Source organism: Salvelinus sp. IW2-2015, unplaced genomic scaffold, assembly GCF_002910315.2.
Source record: "Salvelinus sp. IW2-2015 unplaced genomic scaffold, ASM291031v2 Un_scaffold2338, whole genome shotgun sequence".
Taxonomy (NCBI): Eukaryota; Metazoa; Chordata; class Actinopteri; order Salmoniformes; family Salmonidae; genus Salvelinus; species Salvelinus sp. IW2-2015.
This window is the reverse complement of record NW_019943663.1, coordinates 78,186-96,640: the sequence shown is the minus strand read 5'-3', so window position 1 is coordinate 96,640 and position 18,455 is coordinate 78,186. Positions and strand designations below refer to the sequence as shown.

The window sequence follows — 18,455 nt, the reverse complement described above, 5'->3', positions numbered from 1 at the left end:
GAAAGTGCTTGAGAGACTAGTCAAGGACCATATCACCTCCACCCTACCTGACACTAGACCCACTCCAATTTGCTTACCGACCCAATAGGTCCACAGACGACGCAATCGCAACCACACTGCACACTGCCCTAACCCATCTGGACAAGAGAATACCTATGTGAGAATGCTGTTCATCGACTACAGCTCAGCATTTAACACCATAGTACCCTCCAAACTTGTCATCAAGCTCGAGACACTGGGTCTCGACCCCGCCCTGTGCAACTGGGTCCTGGACTTCCTGACGGGCCGCCCCCAGGTGGTGAGGGTAGGTAACAACATCTCCACCCGCTGATCCTCAACACTGGGGCCCCACAAGGGTGTGTTCTGAGCCCTCTCCTGTACTCCCTGTTCACCCACGATGCGTGGCCATGCAACTCAATCATCAAGTTTGCGGACGACACTACAGTGGTAGGCTTGATTACACAAACGACGAGACGACCTACAGGGAGGAGGTGAGGGCCCTCGAGTGTGGTGTCAGGAAAATAACCTCACACTCAACGTCAACAAAACAAAGGAGATGATGTGGACTTCAGAAAACAGCAGAGGGAGCACCCCCCTATCCACATCGACGGGACAGTAGTGGAGAAGGTGGAAGTTTTAAGTTCCTCGGTGTACACATCACGGACAAACTGAATTGGTCCCCCACACAGACAGCGTTGTGAAGAAGGCGCAGCAGCGCCTTTCAACCTCAGGAGGCTGAAGAAATTCGGCTTGTCACCAAACACTCACAAACTTCTACCAGATGCACAATCGAGAGCATCCTGTCGGGCTGTATCACCGCCTGGTACGGCAACTGCTCCGCCCACAACCGTAAGGCTCTCCAGAGGGTAGTGAGGTCTGCACAACGCTTCACCGGGGGCAAACTACCTGCCCTCCAGGACACCTACACCACCGATATCACAGGAAGGCCATAAAGATCATCAAGGACAACAACCACCCGAGCCACTGCCTGTTCACCCCGCTATCATCCAGAAGGCGAGGTCAGTACAGGTGCATCAAAGCAGGACCGAGAGACTGAAAAACAGCTTCTATCTCAAGGCCATCAGACTGTTAAACAGCCACCACTAACATTTAGTGGCCGCTGCCAACATACTGACTCAACTCCAGCCACTTTAATAATGTGAATTGATGGAAATTATGTAAAAATGTATCACTAGCCACTTTAAACAATGCCACTTAATATAATGTTTACATACCCTACATTACTCATCTCATATGTATATGTATATACTGTACTCTATATCATCTACTGCATCTTGCCATCTTTATGTAATACATGTATCACTAGCCACTTTAAACTATGCCACTTTATGTTTATATACCCTACATTACTCATCTCATATGTATAGACTGTACTCTATACCATCTACTGCATCTTGCCTATGCCGTTCTGTACCATCACTCATTCATATATCTTTATGTACATATTCTTTATCCCTTTACACTTGTGTGTATAAAGTAGTAGTTGTGGAATTGTTAGGTTAGATTCTTGTTGGTTATTACTGCATTGTCGGAACTAGAAGCACAAGCATTTCGCTACACTCGCATTAACATCTGCTAAACATGTGTATGTGACAAATAAATTTGATTTGATTTGATTTGATACTATTATTGTTTTAACTGGAAAGGAGCAAGAGAGATTCTTAAGGTATTCAGTGTTGTGGTGACCTCTGTGTAATCCAACTTGGCACTCTCCTCATTGGGTGGGAGGGGACATGAAACATTGTGTATGTTTTCTTTTTTTCCACAGGCATCTGTTGTGGCTGAGCAGTTCTTACAAGCACAGTTCTAATCCTGATACCGCCTAACGTACATGACAGCAGAAAGAAAGAGAGCTCAGGTAGTCCTTCTCAGCAGCTCACCTCCAGTCTGCAGACATGAATGACATCAAGTTGGCTCTGCTGGGCAGCGAGGGAGCAGGGAAATCAGGTAAGTGTCTGAATGAATAATGTATGTGTTTGCATCATTAAGTATTTCTTTAACTGTCTGGTTTCTTGTGTTTGACTGTAGAGGCTTGCAAGGTCTCCAAAATGAACAGAATAATTGAACTGCTTATTTCTATGCTTTGCATACGAACGTGTAATTTCCCTCACTGTAAACAGTGTAACATTGTACAGTGTAGCCGTGACCAGGGGGAAATGATCACCTAGACAGATAGATAGAGATCGCTGCATGAGCTCCAAGCACAATGTTTTTAGATCATAACTCTAGAAGAGTAATGAAGTTGCCATATTTTTGTAAGGATTTGGAGAGAGGAAATTAAGATTGATGGTTGGAACATGCATCTAATTGATGAGGAATTATTTTTCTTGTAAGGCAGGGGAAAGTGCGATCCCTCAGGCTAACTGGAACAMGTTCAACCAAGGTCTCTTGAGAGAGAGAAATGATACTGTGGTAGAAACTAATAKAAGTAGATGCAGGAGAAAGCCCACTGCAGTGTTCAATCCACATGGAGGGGAGAGTGGAGAAGTGCAGAATAGGAAAACAGCACGACTGAACAGCCCTGTTTTAGCTTACCAAACAACTGTTCAGGGTTCCACTACTAAGACCAAAGTATCCAAGCCTAKATTCAACTATTTGTTGTTTATGTTTTTGTTTCCTGTATATTAATAAGCCTGTCTTACCCATGTCACATTTCTCCCTCTCCAGCTGTTCTGGTAAGGTTCCTGACAAAACGTTTCATTGGAGAGTATGCTTCCAACGCCAGTGAGTACACAGATTTCTCACTAATATTTAATGTAGGGTAGTAATGTTTTTACAATGTCATATAGATATGCTCGCAGTTACAGTCTGTTGCTACTGGCTGTTCACCAATGTCATCAACTTAGGGAGTAAAACGTTTTATTACTTTATTACCCCTGGGAGTCTGACATGAAACACACATACTGCACAGTATAAGATCCACCAGGAAGTTAAGTATAGTTCACACAGGCATTTTAATTGTGAGTGAATTTTAAGTAATAATTTACTGATTTGACTATTCAAATGATTCTTCAAGTTCACATATAGTATGTGTTAAGACATGTTTTGGTTTAATGTGATATGCTTTGCCGAGGGTAACTTATACTTTCTTAATGAACTCATTGGCATGATGACTTGTTCCCATTAGTCATCGCTTGTTTAACATGCTGGAAGATGGCTGCATTTAATGTTCCAGTTTACACAGGGGTATATGACTTCAGACCTTTCTTTTAAATGAATTAACTGAGTCTACTTCATCAGAACAATCATGGCCTGGATGTTTGAGGCTTACAGTAATCATTATTTCATGGGAGAAGTCTGTACATGACTATTTACATCAGATTTGAACTATTGCACATTTCCTATTACAATAAGTATGCTTTGAACTTGTGTTACAGACTCCTTATACCGTAAAAGGCTCTCCATCGAAGGAAGACTGTTACACTTGGAAGTATTTGATCCGTGTTCACAGGTATCTGATCTGTTCCCTGCATTTATTCATATATTTTTAGCTCATGCCTAACATAGTAGTGTCTAATGGCATGGGAAATAGATTGTATGTTGTGTTCTGATGTGATTTATGATATTCCCCTGCAGCTCAGAACACACTGTACACAATGATCAGCCCTTGGAAAGCTGAGACAGGCAGCACTAGAACATGTTGACTGCTTATGCAGCCGCATATGGTACCCTTTATTCCCAAATGTTGGGTTTTATTATGATTCCCCCAGGCTCAGGTAACAGGATGTGCCATGTCTTCATCTATTCACTTTTTAGGGTCTGTGTGAGTGGTACTGTGCAGCAGGGGTACCCAAACTTTTTCACTCAGGGCCCCCCTTCCAGCATTGGGGAACATCCCACGCACCCCCCCCCCCCCTGCTATGCACGTGCCACGTCTATTTCTATGGGCACAAGCACTGTTCATGACAAACTGTTCACACCKCTCTTGTTGGTGGAGAGAATTCTGCAGGTTTAAAGCTTATTTCCTGCAATTCTATACATTTTGCCATGTCTAATGTGTATTCGTGATATTTGAGTGACAAAAAAATTACAACAATATCTATGGGTTAAAAAAACGAAATAAAAAAATGTTAGTTGATCTGGACATTTCTGACAAGTCATAAATAGCTCTCTAAGGTATGCAATGACTAACATGACAAGAGGAACTGATGATGCGCTACCCAATTTCGAAATGGCACCTTGTGCATTCTACTATTACAACTTTCAAGAGTAAGTTTAAAGCCAGACTGAGTTCCCCCCCTGCCGACCCCGGGACGCGCCCCACAGTTTGGGAACTACTGCTGTACAGTACATGTCTTTCTCTGGTCTATTTCCTGTTTTATGGAACAAAAGAAGTCATGCACTGTTGACATGTCTTTGACTTGCCCCGAATCCCCCTTTCCCCAAAACATGTGTACTGTAAATATTGGACTATAAATCGTGCCTTAATAATACATATGTTCAAATGTTTATTCTGTTCTACTGAACCATTTATTTTATGTTCGTGTTCTTATCTTTTATTTCTCATTGTTGAGAAGGAACCTGTAAGTAAGCATTTCGTTGGATGGTGTATACCATTTGTATCCCGTACATACGACTAATAAAACTTGAAACTATAATTTCTAAGTGTAAGTGCTATCCAGAATCGTTTGGACATCCCTACCCTAAACCCTAACCTTAACCCCTACCTTAACCCCTACCCTTACCCATAACCATAACCTTTACCTAACCATTTTAAATGTCAACTTCAATGGTGTAGGGGATGTCAGATATCATGGACCAATTTGTAAGCTCCTGTGGCAAGTCTTTTTCAAGTTGACAAGATGGCGCCGACAGACACGGTTGCCCCGTTTTTAGGTCAAAGACAACTTTGTATATGCATTTCGCTGCACCTGTCATAACGCCTGCAAGTCTGTGTACGCAACCAATAAACGTTGATATGATTTAAACACAAGCTTGTACTCAACAGCTTCACTTCCCATTACTTTTCTCATATTCCATAGTTCTCTGAGGGGTGAGGCTACCTAATAAAATGGACCTCTATTAAATAGTTTAAAGGTTTTGCACAGTTACCTTATTTCCTGTAAAGACCGACGCTGGAGATGAGAAGCAGGTACAGGGAGTCAACATTTAATCGGGAACAGACAGGTAACACAACAGGAACAGCGTCAGCACACGGGTAAACAACAAGGAGGGGGTAATGCTGGGGAGCCTGGCACCTTTGAGCGCCAGGGAGGGGGAGCGGGAGCAGGCGTGACAGTACCCCCCTCTCTGGGGGCGCCACCCGGCGTCCCACCTGCCCGAGCCTGACAGGCCAGCCGAGGCACAGATGCTGGACAAGCCGGCTGGGCGTAAACTCCCGACGAACCGGCAGAGGCATGGGAGCCTGGCGTGCCGGCTGAGGCATAGAAGCCCGACGATCCAGCTGGGGCGTGAAAGCCTGTCGATCCCGCTGAGGCGTGGGAGCCTGATGATCCTGCGGAGGCGTAGCAGCCTGACGTAAAAACCTGACGATCCGGCTGAGGCCCGACGTGGGATGGGTGCCTTCCGAGCCAACCAGGGCAAGAACCTGTCGAGCCAGCTAGGGCATGGCAGCACGATGAGCTGGCTTGGGCACCCCCAGTTCCATCAATGGCCGGCCCACCAATCGGAATGCCAGCACTCCCCGATGCTTTGTATTATGGCTTCAACATTCTGTGAAGACCGACACTGGAGATGAGATGCAGGTACGGGGAATCAACATTTAATCAGGAACAGACAGGTAACACAACAGGAGCAGCGTCAGCATACGGGTAAACAACGACAAACGACAATTAATGCTGAAGCAGGGAACAGAGCGGGGAACCAGACAGATATAGGGGAGGTAATGACAGAGGTGATTGAGTCCTGATGAGTCGAATAATCGCTGATGCGCGTGATGGGGGGGAAGGCAGGTGTGCGTAATGATGGTGGCAGGAGTGCGTAATGCTGGGGAGCCTGGCGCCTTTGAGCACCAGGCAGGCGTGACAATTTTCCATGTAAAATAGCCTTTGAGTGAAAACATCGTTCATAATATTTTTTCCATTAGTTTCCATAAGTTAGGTAAGATGTGTGAGGATGTGTTTGTGATCTGTTGTCCACCCCCTGTCCCCTGCCCTGTCAGAGTGGAGAGAGCAGATGTATCCTGGAAGAGCCGGTGGAGTGGGCCGATGGATTTATCGTGGTGTACAACATCAGTGACCGAACGTCCTTCCTCAATGCCCAAAACATCCTATGTCAGATCAAAGAAGCCCGCGGAGAGAGCTGCAAGGGGTGAGTGACTGTGACCTGTGACCCAGTGCCTGATGCCTACCAGAGGGAAGGGATTGGGCTTTGATGAATTAATGATTCCCATTCCTGGACAGACGTTTAGGCTAACAGGGGGGCACACACCAGTTAAAGTGACAGATTCCAACATGATTTTAACATTGTTGTATCATAGAGAAAATAGAAGTCAAAGTGAACACAAAAGGCAGCTGTCTGTGATAGAAGTGTAGGCTTTTCCTTCTRGATAAACATGTTTTGTAGGATTTACAACCTCATGGCTCGACTTAGTTAATTATATGAGTAAATTATTTCTCATGCTCAATTGAATTTGCCCCAGAATGACTTGTATTCAATTTTCTCAGAGGCGTTAATTAAAACATGATTAAATACTAGAGGAACTATTGGGATTCCACTGGACATTTGTTACAGGACTTTAAGTGAAAGTAGTTTGCAGCCAGTCGACTGCCGCTGTGTGGAAGCGTGAGCTGGGACAGCTTGAGATGATAAAGACTCACATATGGCTCACAAAATGACATGGGTYGTCAGYCCTAAWTTGTGTAGCGGGATTTTACTTCAGCRGGGTCCTGATGGTTTGACACTCCATGAAATAGATGTGAAGCAGAAGTCACCCTRACTGTATATCAAAAGAGRACTTTGGGCGAGGGCCTGTCTGCATTATATAAACTCTCTGAAACTTCACTGAAGCCACCACTTGGCCTACTTGGTTCGTTTTCCTTTGATACCGTGGGCTGCTTCAGTAAACATGTCAGTAGTTTACACAGCCTTACTAATTCAGATGAATGTGATGAACGTCAGATGAAGTTCGTGATGAGTCAGCAGAAACACATATTTTGATTAAGTTTATGATCATTTTAAGGAAAGTTTAAGGGAGGTTTTTGACCCTGGTGTGCTTGTTTGGGACAGAGAGATGGACAAGATGGATATCCCAATCTGCCTGGTGGGGAACAAGCAGGACCTGTGCCACGCCCGTCAGGTGTTTGAAGAGGAAGGCTGTGCCTTGGCTCAGGAGCACAGATGCCACTTCCAGGAGGTGTCTGCAGCAGAGGACTATCTGGAGATATCCAACCTCTTCACCAAGCTCATCCGCCACGTCATGGATCACCTGAAGTACCGGGCCGACCGCCGCCGCTACAGTGGCTCTAAGTCCATGGCCAAGCTCATCAACAATGTCTTCGGTAAGAGGAGGAAATCTGTCTGAAGGTGGGGGTGCTCATGTGGACGTTGATGGGATGTTTGATTGGGATGACTTGTGTTTATATGTTGTGGACGCCTGGGTTGTTGATTCTGATGAACACTTCTTGTGATAGGGACAGGGACAGCTCTGTAAGTTTGAATGACATACGTCATAGTCCAGACTTTACAGTGGTGAAAAAAGTACTCAAATGTCATACTTGAGTAGAAGTGAAGATACCTTAATAGAAAAGTAAAAGTGAAAGTCACCCAGTAAAATAACACTTGAGTAAAAGTCTAAAAGTATTTGGTTTTAAACATACTTAAGTATCAAAAGTAAAAGTATTAATAATTAAAAATGCCTTATATTATGCAAACCAGATGGCACAATTGGTATATCTTTTTTATTTACGGATAGCCAGAGGCACACTCCAACACTCAGACATTAATTTACAAATGAAGCATTTGTGTTTAGTTGGTCCGCCAGATCAGAGGCAGTAGAGATGACAAGGATGTTCTCTTGATAAGTGTGTGAATTGGACCATTTTCCTGTCAAAATGTGACGAGTACTTTTGGGTATCAAAGAAAATGTATGAGTAAAAAGTAAAAAGTACATTATTTTCTTTAGGAATGTAGTAAAGTAAAAGAAAAAGTAGTCAAAAATATAAATAGTAAAGTGAAGTACAGATACCCCCAAAAACTACTTAAGTAGTACTTTAAAGTATTTTTACTTAAGTACTTTACACCATTGAGACTTTATCTGTAGCCCCTGTTTACTGTTGATTGTGTAACATCTATGTATTTAGCAACGGCTGACCCTATTTAGTGTCATGTAATCAAATAATTGTTCTCTTTTTTCAAGAAGTCACTTTGCCATTCAGATCTTCTTACATTTTAATTTTTCCCTCTTGATATTCTAAATCCCATGTTGCCAGTAGAGTATCCTTCAACGCTTAAGTTCCTTTCCTAATTCCAAACTATTTAAAGGAAAATTACTTTCCAAAAGTAGTTTTATGTTTCTAAGAGCACAATATATTTGAGTTTGCATCAAGGAATATGCACCAATGTCTTAATGTAAATTCCACCTCTCAGAGGGGACAGTAATAAGGTGAGAATTATGGGTAAATTGCCTCACTAACAACATCTTATGGCATATGACTTCACATAAATCCTATTGAATTTCTGCTGTGGCAGTATTACATGGGCTGTTTCTAATTTTAAGCTGTAACAATGGGTAAAATTGCTTTTCCGTGGACAGGAACGTAAGCAGCTAGTATATTCATTCCCTACATAGTAGTAAAGGAATGTGCAGCAATTTTTTTTGCATGTACATATTCTGTTGATTTCCTGTATTCAATGTGTTTGCTGATGTATTACAACTTTGGATAGTACGAGCAAATGTCTGTGATTGTGCTATGCATAAAAACAAACGTTCCCTCTCATTCTTGTTTCTAGTTGAAAATTACCCACTGGGCACAGATGTCAATTCAATGTTTATTCCACGTTGGTTCAACGTGATTCAACCAGTGTGTACCCAGTGGGTGATTATGCCTAGTGTGGACCAACTTGCAATTAAAGAGKTATTTGGGGGTATTGTGTGAATTATTAAATGAACTAAATAATGTCCCATTTGTATAATGTGGTTTAAAGTCAATGATTCAGCTACGCTCCAATAGTTTGTTCTGGTGAAACACCTTTCTTTTTTTCATCCAATAATAGTGCTTTGAATATGAATCGAATGCAAAACAACCCACAATTAGCATACCAGTCATTGCTTTGGAGTCTCATTAAAACTATGTGCCGACTGTTGGTAGGATAATGTGTATACAACCCAGCTCAGACCTGCAAGGCTTAACTGCTGTGCTTGGATTTCAGTCTAGTGATTGTTATCTTTGCAAAGGAGCAGAAACATTGATTTAACTCAGCTTGTAGTGTCTTTAAATGTCTGTCAAATGTCTGTCTTTAGCATGTCTGTCCAAAATGTTATCCCTAAGTTTGAAATGCTTTTTTAGTTTGGCTCAGTTCTTAATAAGGAATTTAATATCACAATAATGTTTTATGTCTTTTCCATTCTGTTGTATTTAGAAAATGTGGTCATATGTTGATAGACAATAAAATTGCAAAAGTATATTATACAAGCATCACTCTTTCAAATGTGCAACCATAATTAATGTTTACAATGGACAGTCCAAGTACTGGCAAGATGCCCAAACAGTGGAAGCTATTAAAGTGGGGGACTCAAAGGAGCTCTGGAATCTAATAACACTTACAATGTGTTTGATGATCTTGCCTTTACTTTTAAGATTAATTAAAAGTTGTTGTCATGCTACAGTAACAGGGATTGCATTTTGTCAAAAATAATGTTGCTGTCATCTTCATAAACTGCCAACTTGGTATTTAGGTAGGTCTAAAAATGTGTACTGCAAGGAGGTCCAAATACCACTGTTTATCACATTTAAACTGTATCGTTCCCTCCTAAAGCTGATAATTGGAAATATGACTTTTTGAATTTTACAGAAATGGAATTGTAACATTAGGTACAAAATAATAATAAACATATTGACGGCAATCATTTTCTATATCACTTTTCTCCACTAGATGGGGACTAATCACCATGTAGGCAGATAGGCCACCCTGTGAAGTTTGCATACGTAAACCATAGTGCTATTCAGTTTGACTTACCATAGTCATAGACGTATTCTTATCTTCATGAAATGTGTGAAAATAAATAGGTTAACTATTCAAAACATTCCAATGTATGACAATTTGTATACCGTAACAGCAATACATGAATTATGTATTTCTATTAGAATATACATTTCCTTTAGCAGAGCATTCAAATCAAGTGTTGCTGTTGGGGTAGAGAATATTATATGACGCCAGATTTTCATTGCGCTTTTTTGTCCCTGTTTAGTACCCGTAGTACACCACCTTTCGCATCACGCAAGAAAAGTTTGGGAAAGTGGCTCTTGCGATGTCACTTGATTCCTGGTTGCTAAAGAGACTGTAACGTTGGATGAATACAATAACGGATCTCACCGTTACCCTCAACAAACAAACATAAGGTAAATGCATGGTAATAGATTAATAGGATTTAAATGAGTTAGCTATGTTACAATGAAAAGTAGGTAGTTTGCGTACTTCTCGCTGTTGCCATGGCAACACACGCAAAAGCAGCAGTGTGTTTTGTTTTGTCTAGCCTCTGCAGTTTTTTTTGCTGATGACTAACGTTAGGTAGTCTTCATTAATATTGTGTAATTATGTAGCTATATATTACGTTTTGTGGCGGTGGCTACATATAATTTAATTAATTCGAGATTAACGTTAATCTAGTTCAGGGATGGGCAACTCCAGTCCTTGGGGGCTGGTGTGCCGGTGTCACATTTTTTCCTAGCAAATAGAGCTGATTAGACTAATTGCATGCTAAACTGAAGATCATGATTAGTTAATTTTTGGAGTCAGGTGTGTTAGCAGGTGCTGGGACGAATGTGTGACACCAATCCGTCCCCCGAGGACTGGATTTGCCCATCCCTGATGTAGTTAATGATTATTTTGAGGAGTCCTGTATTACTAACGTTAGCTCTATTTCATCAGTGAACTGTGTGTGGAAAATAAGTTACCTAACTAATAGGCCTAAAACTATTTTCCCAACATATATTGTAGGTAAGTAGTCAGTGGTGTAAAGTATTTAAGTAAAAATACTTTAAAGTACTACTTAAATCGTTTTTTTGCTATCTGTACTTTACTATTTATATTTTTGACTACTTTTACTTGACTACATTCATAAAGAAAATAATGTACTTTTTACTCCATACATTTTCCCTGACACACAAAAGTACTCGTTACATTTTGAATGCTTAGCAGGACAGGAAAATGCTCCAATTCACACACTTATTAAGAGAACATCTCTACTGGGACTCACTAAACACAAATGCTTCATTTGTAAATTATGTCTTGAGTGTTGGAGTGTGCCAGCCTGTGGCTATCTGTAGATTAAAAAAAATAAGAAAATAAAAGAACATTGTGCTGCTTGGTTTGCATAATATAAGCAATTTTATTTATACTTTTCATTTTGATACTTAAGTATATTTATAACCAAATACATTTAGACTTTTACTCAAGTAGTATTTTACTGGGTGACTTTTTTACTTGAGTCATTTCCTATGAAGGTATCTTTACTCAAGTATGAAAATTGGGTACTTCTTCCACCACTGTAAGTAGAAAACTAGCTATCTGACTTCATTTGCAGACAGAAAGCTGTTAAAAGGAATCCTTCAAACTCCATTCAATCAGTGCATTGAATGTTTTTAAACATCACACACATTAAAACACTACTATGCAGGTTTCATGCCAGATAATTATATTTAGCAGGAACAGGTCATAGAAAGTTAATTGCTGCTTGTATGAGGTTGAAATAATTGTTTCAAGCAGCTGGGTATTGGCTCCTCCTGCAATAATGCCTTTCTTGGTTAAGAATGTAATGTTCTTGTTTCATGGCTTCCTCTAATGACACGTTTGAATAGGCTAGGCCCATATAATTAGAACAGTAATGGTAATTTAATAAGATCTCTATGACTAGGCCTACCAGTCTAAGATAAACTGCAGTGGGCCGAAAAGCATGAAGTTGATCGATCCCCGTCAAGGGAGGCGTTGATTTCTTTTTTTTGTATATCATACAGTCTTATGACTATAAAATTGGTTGGCACCTTAAATTCTTGCAGAAATTTTTGATGAAGACTGAAATATGATCAAAATCTGTTTTTTGAGTGCACTTGAAATATGCAGCATGCAATGTGAATTGTCTTGATCGTATGAAGAGGTAACTCTGTTGATCGCTTAGCCAATTTATTGAAAGCTAGTCAATGTTAGTCTGACTAGCCTAGCCAGCTATTGTAAATGTCAATTTGCCTGCTCAGGAAGCTAGTGTTTCATGAGCTATCTGTCAGTGAATTGACATTTTGAATCATGTTTTGGCATGGTTATGTCTCATTTCAAGTAACTATCGGCAGGCGTAGGCCTTTACACTTGTACGGGTTGAAAATGGCAGATTTGGACACTGATAAGTGGCTGTACTGTAATTTGCTATACATTACTTCAGAGCTCAGGTTTTCCACTTCACAGCTTTGCATGGGTTTTGACTGACAGCCGTTCTGTTTTGAGCCCCGAGCGTGACAAGAATTTGCCCCTATCCCTCCCACTGATTGGACAACTTTTGCAAATGTTTTGTTGTCTGAGTGAGGAAAATGCTGTAAATTACAAGGACTCTATTTACTTTGAAAGATAAGACGTTGAGGATTATAATAAATACAGCTTTGATGTCATATAAGCAAGCCAAACACCCGCAAGTCCAAATGTGCACTTCACGTTTCCATATCATAAAACTCATGTCATATACAGAGTCAATATTTATGATCACTGTTTGATGTACAGTTAGAAGATGACATGGTGTTATACAGTTGAAGTCGGAAGTTTACATACACCTTAGCCAAATACATTTAAACTCAGTTTTTCACAATTCCTGGCATTTAATCCTAGTAAAAAGTCCCTGTTTTAGGTCAGTTAGGATCACCACTTTATTTTAAGAATGTGAAATATCAGAATAATAGTAGATAGAATGATTTATTTCAGCTTTCATCACATTCCCAGTGGGTCAGAAGTTTACATGCATTCAATTAGTATTTGGTAGCATTGCCTTTAAATTGTTTAACTTGGGTCAAACGTTTTGGGTAGCCRTCCACAAGCTTCCCACAATAAGTTGGGTGAATTTTGGCTCATTCCTTCTGACAGAGCTGGTGTAACTGAGTCAGGTTTGTAGGCCTCCTTGCTCGCACATGTTTTTTCAGTTCTGCTCACACATTTTCTATAGGATTGAGGTCAGGGCTTTGTGATGGCCACTCCAATACCTTGACTTTGTTGTCCTTAAGCCATTTTGCCCAAACTTTGGAAATATGCTTGGGGTCATTGTCCACTTGGAAGACCAATTTGCGACCAAGCTTTAACTTCCTAACTGATGTCTTGAGATGTTGCTAATATTGTTGCTAATATATCCACATAATTTTCCTCCCTCATGATGCCATCTATTTTGTGAAGTGCACCAGTCCCTCCTGCAGCAAAGCACCCCCACAACATGATGCTGCCACTCCCGTGCTTCACGGTTGGGATGGTGTTCTTCGGCTTGCAAGCATCCCCCTTTTTCCTCCAAACATAACGATGGTCATTATGGCCAAACAGTTCTATTTTTGTTTCATCAGACCAGAGGACATTTCTCCAAAAAGTACGATCTTTGTCCCCATGTGCAGTTGCAAACTGTAGTCTGGCTTTTTTATGGCGGATTTGGTGCAATGGCTTCTTCCTTGCTGAGCAGCCTTTCAGGTTATGTCAATATAGGACTCATTTTACTGTGGATATAGATACTTTTGTACCTGTTTCCTCCAGCATATTCACAAGGTCCTTTGCTGTTGTTCTGGGATTGATTTGCACTTTTCGCACCAAAGTACGTTCATCTCTAGGAGACAGAACGAGTCTCATTCCTGAGCTGTAAGACAGCTGCGTGGTCCCATGGTGTTTATACTTGCGTACTATTGTTTGTACAGATGAACGTGGTACCTTCAATATTTTGGAAATTGCTCCCAAGGATGAACCAGACTTGTGGAGGTCTACAATTTTTTTTCTGTGGTCTTGTCTGATTTCTTTTGATTTTCCCATGATGTCAAGCAAAGAGGCACAGATTTTGAAGGTAGGCCTTGAAATACATCCACAGGTACACCTCCAATTGACTCAAATGATGTCAATTAGCCTATCAGAAGCTTCTAAAGCATTGACATTTTCTGGAATTTTCCAAGCTGTTTAAAGGCACAGTCAACTTAGTGTATGTAAACTTCTGACTCAGTGAATTGATACAGTGAATTATAAGGGAAATAATCAGTCTGTAAACAATTGTTGGAAAAATTACTTGTGTCATGCACAAAGTAGATGTACTAACCGACTTGCCAAAACAATAGTTTGTTAACAAGAAATTTGTGGAGTGGTTGAAAAACGAGTTTTAATGACTCCAACCTAAGTGTATGTAAACTTCCGACTTCAACTGTACCTTGGCTTGTCTTGAACAGAAAAAGCCTATATTTGTTGTATTGTGAAGAAAGTTTACAGCGGCTCACGCATCTAAATGCACTTACGACTCCATTCTATTCGCACCAAAATTACCATCTGCTTCTCTGAATTGCCTTGAGAAAGCGTAAAGCGTAAATCATAGTCTACTGATGCTGAGATACTATAGTCCAGTGCCCTTTGTGACATAGCTACATGGCTCTGAGACCACCACCCGCTGGAAACGCACAGCCTGATCGAGCACCTCCCTCCCCACAATTCTCAACCAACGCGGCTCTGTTACGCGTCCTCTATTCATTTGAATGTGTTGACAGTTAGAGAAATAGCTTGAGCTGCATTGAGAATTACAAAAGTATGAAGGCCAATGGTCCAATATTCTAGGACACTGCTGTGCATATGCGTATGCATTTTGGACTATGATAAACACAACACTGTAAGATCATATTTTATCATTTTGCTAGTCATGTTGGCGACACGCTTTCAAATGATGCCCACCCGACCCAGGTTGCTATTTATAATGGACTCTTTTTGGATTGCATAAACAACAGTAATTGTGTGAAGGCGAGGATGCAGGGCTGTGTTCCAAACAAAACAACTAAAAGTGATCTTGCTCTAGTTCCTCATCGGCACAGCTAGGAGAGCTCAAAATAGCACCTTTGTAGTTGACTCTTCTTTGAGTCATAAAAGTTCATTGAAATTACTTAGGGACTGTGCACACTTTGGAGAGCTGTGTGGCAACATATAGATGTTGCACCTAACCCAACTTTTCCAATAATATTTTTATGTTACGGAATGTATCCAAAGTATTTTCAGATTTTGTTATAAACAAATGTGGCGGAAAGTACAGTAAATGTAAAATGCACATAAAATCAAGTTTTATGTTTGGATTCAGTCTTGTCAGGTGAACTGTTGTCCTCACCTTTAATCATAATTTTCCCATAATCTCCAAACTGTTCCCTTTTCATTGCTACCATGGTTATGCATATGCTTTCCATGTTTCTTCTGTAAGAAACATTTCAATTTAGTCCTATCCATATAGGCCAAATCTCATGAGTGTAAGGGTAAAAGAAACATTCAGTCAAATAATTTGCATAAACCCCAAAAAGTATAGATAGAAATGTATGTTAGAATGGTTTATAAACTACAGCTGCATATTAGCCAACGTGACATATCCTACACATAGACTATACCTTGCAATACAATCTTCTCTAAAAACAGCTGGGCAAAATGTATACAATGTGCTCTGCAATAAGATGACCACAGTTTGATTCTAAATCAGATGAGTTCTCAAATGTCAGCAGCTGCCCAATGCCATGGTCGGCACGCATAATGTTGAATGCATTTTAATATGAGGTGTGGAGAATGATGAAGAGTCTGCAGGATTATAGAAAAAGCAGTTGGGAAATGAATATTTGAGTTTCAAATGCTAAATGTCCAGTGAATGTGAATAGATTGGTTTAAATGGTTACTTTCCTACTAACTTTCAAAGTTGAGGGTGCCAAATGCTTGCCAATCCATTATTGTACTACTAAATATGACTGAGTGTGATGCATGTTTTCCATAGTGTACCTTTCATGCCTATACATTAGAACAAAGAACTTCCCATTTAGTGTTTCACCATTTGAGTATGGAGACAAATAGCAAAGTTGTCTCAGGCAGTATTTGAAGTATCTGTCATCAACACATGCTTCAGTACCCCCCCCTCTCTAGGAGCACTTGTGTGCCCTGGCCCCATAGGTGTATCGAAAGGATACCACCCTGGTCACCAATGTAGACAACCGATGTAGAGAGAGAGAAGTGCCTTAGCGGAATGCAATCTCAAGATTCTGTAGTCCAGAGACGATAACTGTACCATCTATGGCAAAAGTCTGGGCTCCTGACGGGGACAATAGAATTCTCATCACTGCGTATTACAATAGTAAAACACGATCGGTTTTTCACCTCGTCAAACTGATTTTATATTGAAAGCAGTATTTGAGATGCTCTAACAAGCATGTGTATCTGTAGTTGCTTCTCTTCAACTCTAAAAATCAATAGACTGTAAGATAAAACCCACAAAGAAAAGACAACAGACAAATGCATATGGGGTCTCAATGTCTAATAGTGATGGCATGGCTAGTTCAAACTGCAGTAGGATGGTTCTCCTCACAGGTGAATGACTCAGCTGAGCCCATGCTTGGTGAATAGCACTTGGTTGATCACTGGGACCAGGACAAAGGAGAGGAGACATGAATGAATCAAAAATCATCACAGCAGAAGATTGTAGTTTAGGACCTAGAAAATAACATCCTGACAGCCAATTTTTTTTTTAACAATAACTGGGCTCCTAGGGTAAGGATAGAGAAATGACAATAACTGGGCTACTAGGGTAAGGATAGAGAAGAAAATGACAACAAGCTAAAGCCTGAGACTACTAGGGTAAGGATAGAAAAATGACAATAACTGGGCTACTAGGTAAGGATAGAGAGAAATGACAATAACTAGGCTACTAGGGTAAGGATAGATAAATGACAATAACTAGGCTACTAGGGTAAGGATAGAGAAATGACACAATAACTGGGCTACTAGGTAAGATAGAGAAATGACAATAACTGGCTACTAGGGTAAGGATAGAGAAATGACAATAACTAGGCTACTAGGGTAAGGATAGAGAAATGACAATAACTAGGCTACTAGGGTAAGGATAGAGAAATGACAATAACTAGGCTACTAGGGTAAGGACACAGGCAGGGTGCTCTGCATCCTATTCCAACTAGGCCTATTGACAGGGATAATGTAGTCTCAAAATCCCAACCCTAGGCAACACGGTGACTCTTTTGGCATAGAGGAACTACGTCACTGCCTACGTCTATAAGGGTAGAAAAAATATCTGTGGACTCTCCCAACAGGGAGAGGCAGACATGCCAGAACGCTGCGGATGTTGATGCAAACTAGCCACTTGTGAAATGCACTCCATAAAAAACATCCGTGATCTTCATCTTGCTAGCTACTAATTCGTTTTTTGTTGAAGTGGATAAACTAGTGACGTAGGTAGTGACGTAGTTCCTCTGTCAAAAACGTCCATCCTTGAAACCAGACCCAAGTCACCCAACCCTAGGATCGGGTTTACAAGCATTTCTTTTTTTGTCAGCATGAATGCCTTGTATTAGCTTTACAATACTTGTCCTATAGATTTTTGTAGTCTTAAATTATTACTAATAATGATAGCTAAAGCGACCTGTCCCAGAATGGCATGCTAGTGATAAAGCTACAGTATCTGCTGCTGCCAGCTAGCAACATGTCTGCTTACTTTAGCTAGCTAGCTACATTGCTAAGGTTACTGCGTTCTAAGTAAAGTTGGGAGTTATTTTACATTAATGGTATCATGTTTCTATAACTAAATAGATTACAAATATTAAAAAGACTTGATAGCAGTTTGTCGGGCTGAGATCTCTCGAGCTGTCGCCAGCTGTGTTTATGTATCTTAGGTACAGAGAACATGATTGGCAGACGTGATCAGCAGAGATGGTACCTGGATAGTAAGAGTTTTGATTGATTTACTGTTTAGTACTTGGCAGCGTTTGCCTGTCCAGCTAGCGAACATACAAGTATCTATTTTGAAAACAATTGCAAGAATTAACATGGCCAACAAACAGAAATGTGTTCATATGAAATATGCAAAATATAAAAAAACATCTCCTCCCTCGTCAGAAAGCGATAATCTCAAACTAAAGCAGATCCGATGCTTCGGCCCACCACCTACAGAGGATAGTGCTGTCCAGAGTCGTACTGTATATAGAGAGTTGGGCCAATGCATGCGGTTTCTGTCTGAACGTTCAGCAAGCGTAACTTTCTCTTCCATAGCCACTGTTAAGTGACAATTGACACGTCCG

General features: G+C 40.7%; 2 protein-coding genes across 3 annotated transcripts in view; both read left to right on the top strand.

Moving 5' to 3' along the window:
• Positions 1 to 1,795: 1,795 nt before the first annotated feature.
• On the top strand, positions 1,796 to 8,918 carry LOC112073699 (ras-related and estrogen-regulated growth inhibitor-like protein). Of its 2 annotated transcripts, XM_024140950.2 has the most exons (5): positions 1,796 to 1,968; positions 2,689 to 2,745; positions 3,399 to 3,472; positions 6,143 to 6,291; positions 7,210 to 8,918. In XM_024140950.2, exons 1-5 carry the CDS (start codon positions 1,917 to 1,919, stop codon positions 7,502 to 7,504), a joined length of 627 nt encoding a protein of 208 aa, XP_023996718.1. In that variant the 5' UTR covers positions 1,796 to 1,916; the 3' UTR covers positions 7,505 to 8,918. The 2 variants fall into 2 exon arrangements, with proteins under 2 accessions (XP_023996718.1, XP_023996719.1); XM_024140951.2 differs by lacking the exon at positions 2,689 to 2,745.
• Positions 8,919 to 10,399: 1,481 nt separating this feature from the next.
• Positions 10,400 to 18,455, top strand: part of LOC112073695 (serine/threonine-protein kinase 33-like) — a 50,642-nt gene continuing 42,586 nt past the window's right edge. Inside the window, 1 exon segment of the mRNA XM_024140946.2 lies at positions 10,400 to 10,541. The gene's annotated coding sequence lies outside the window, so the exon portion shown is untranslated.

What these genes read in the sequence shown, in the direction of transcription:
- LOC112073699 (XM_024140950.2), top strand. Translation starts at nt 1,917, where the DNA reads ATGAATGACATCAAGTTGGCTCTGCTGGGCAGCGAGGGAGCAGGGAAA. An exon ending in CGAGGGAGCAGGGAAATCAG is followed by an intron (nt 1,969 to 2,688) that starts GTAAGTGTCTGA and finishes CTCCCTCTCCAG; the next exon opens with CTGTTCTGGTAAGGTTCCTG. An exon ending in TATTTGATCCGTGTTCACAG is followed by an intron (nt 3,473 to 6,142) that starts GTATCTGATCTG and finishes CTGCCCTGTCAG; the next exon opens with AGTGGAGAGAGCAGATGTAT.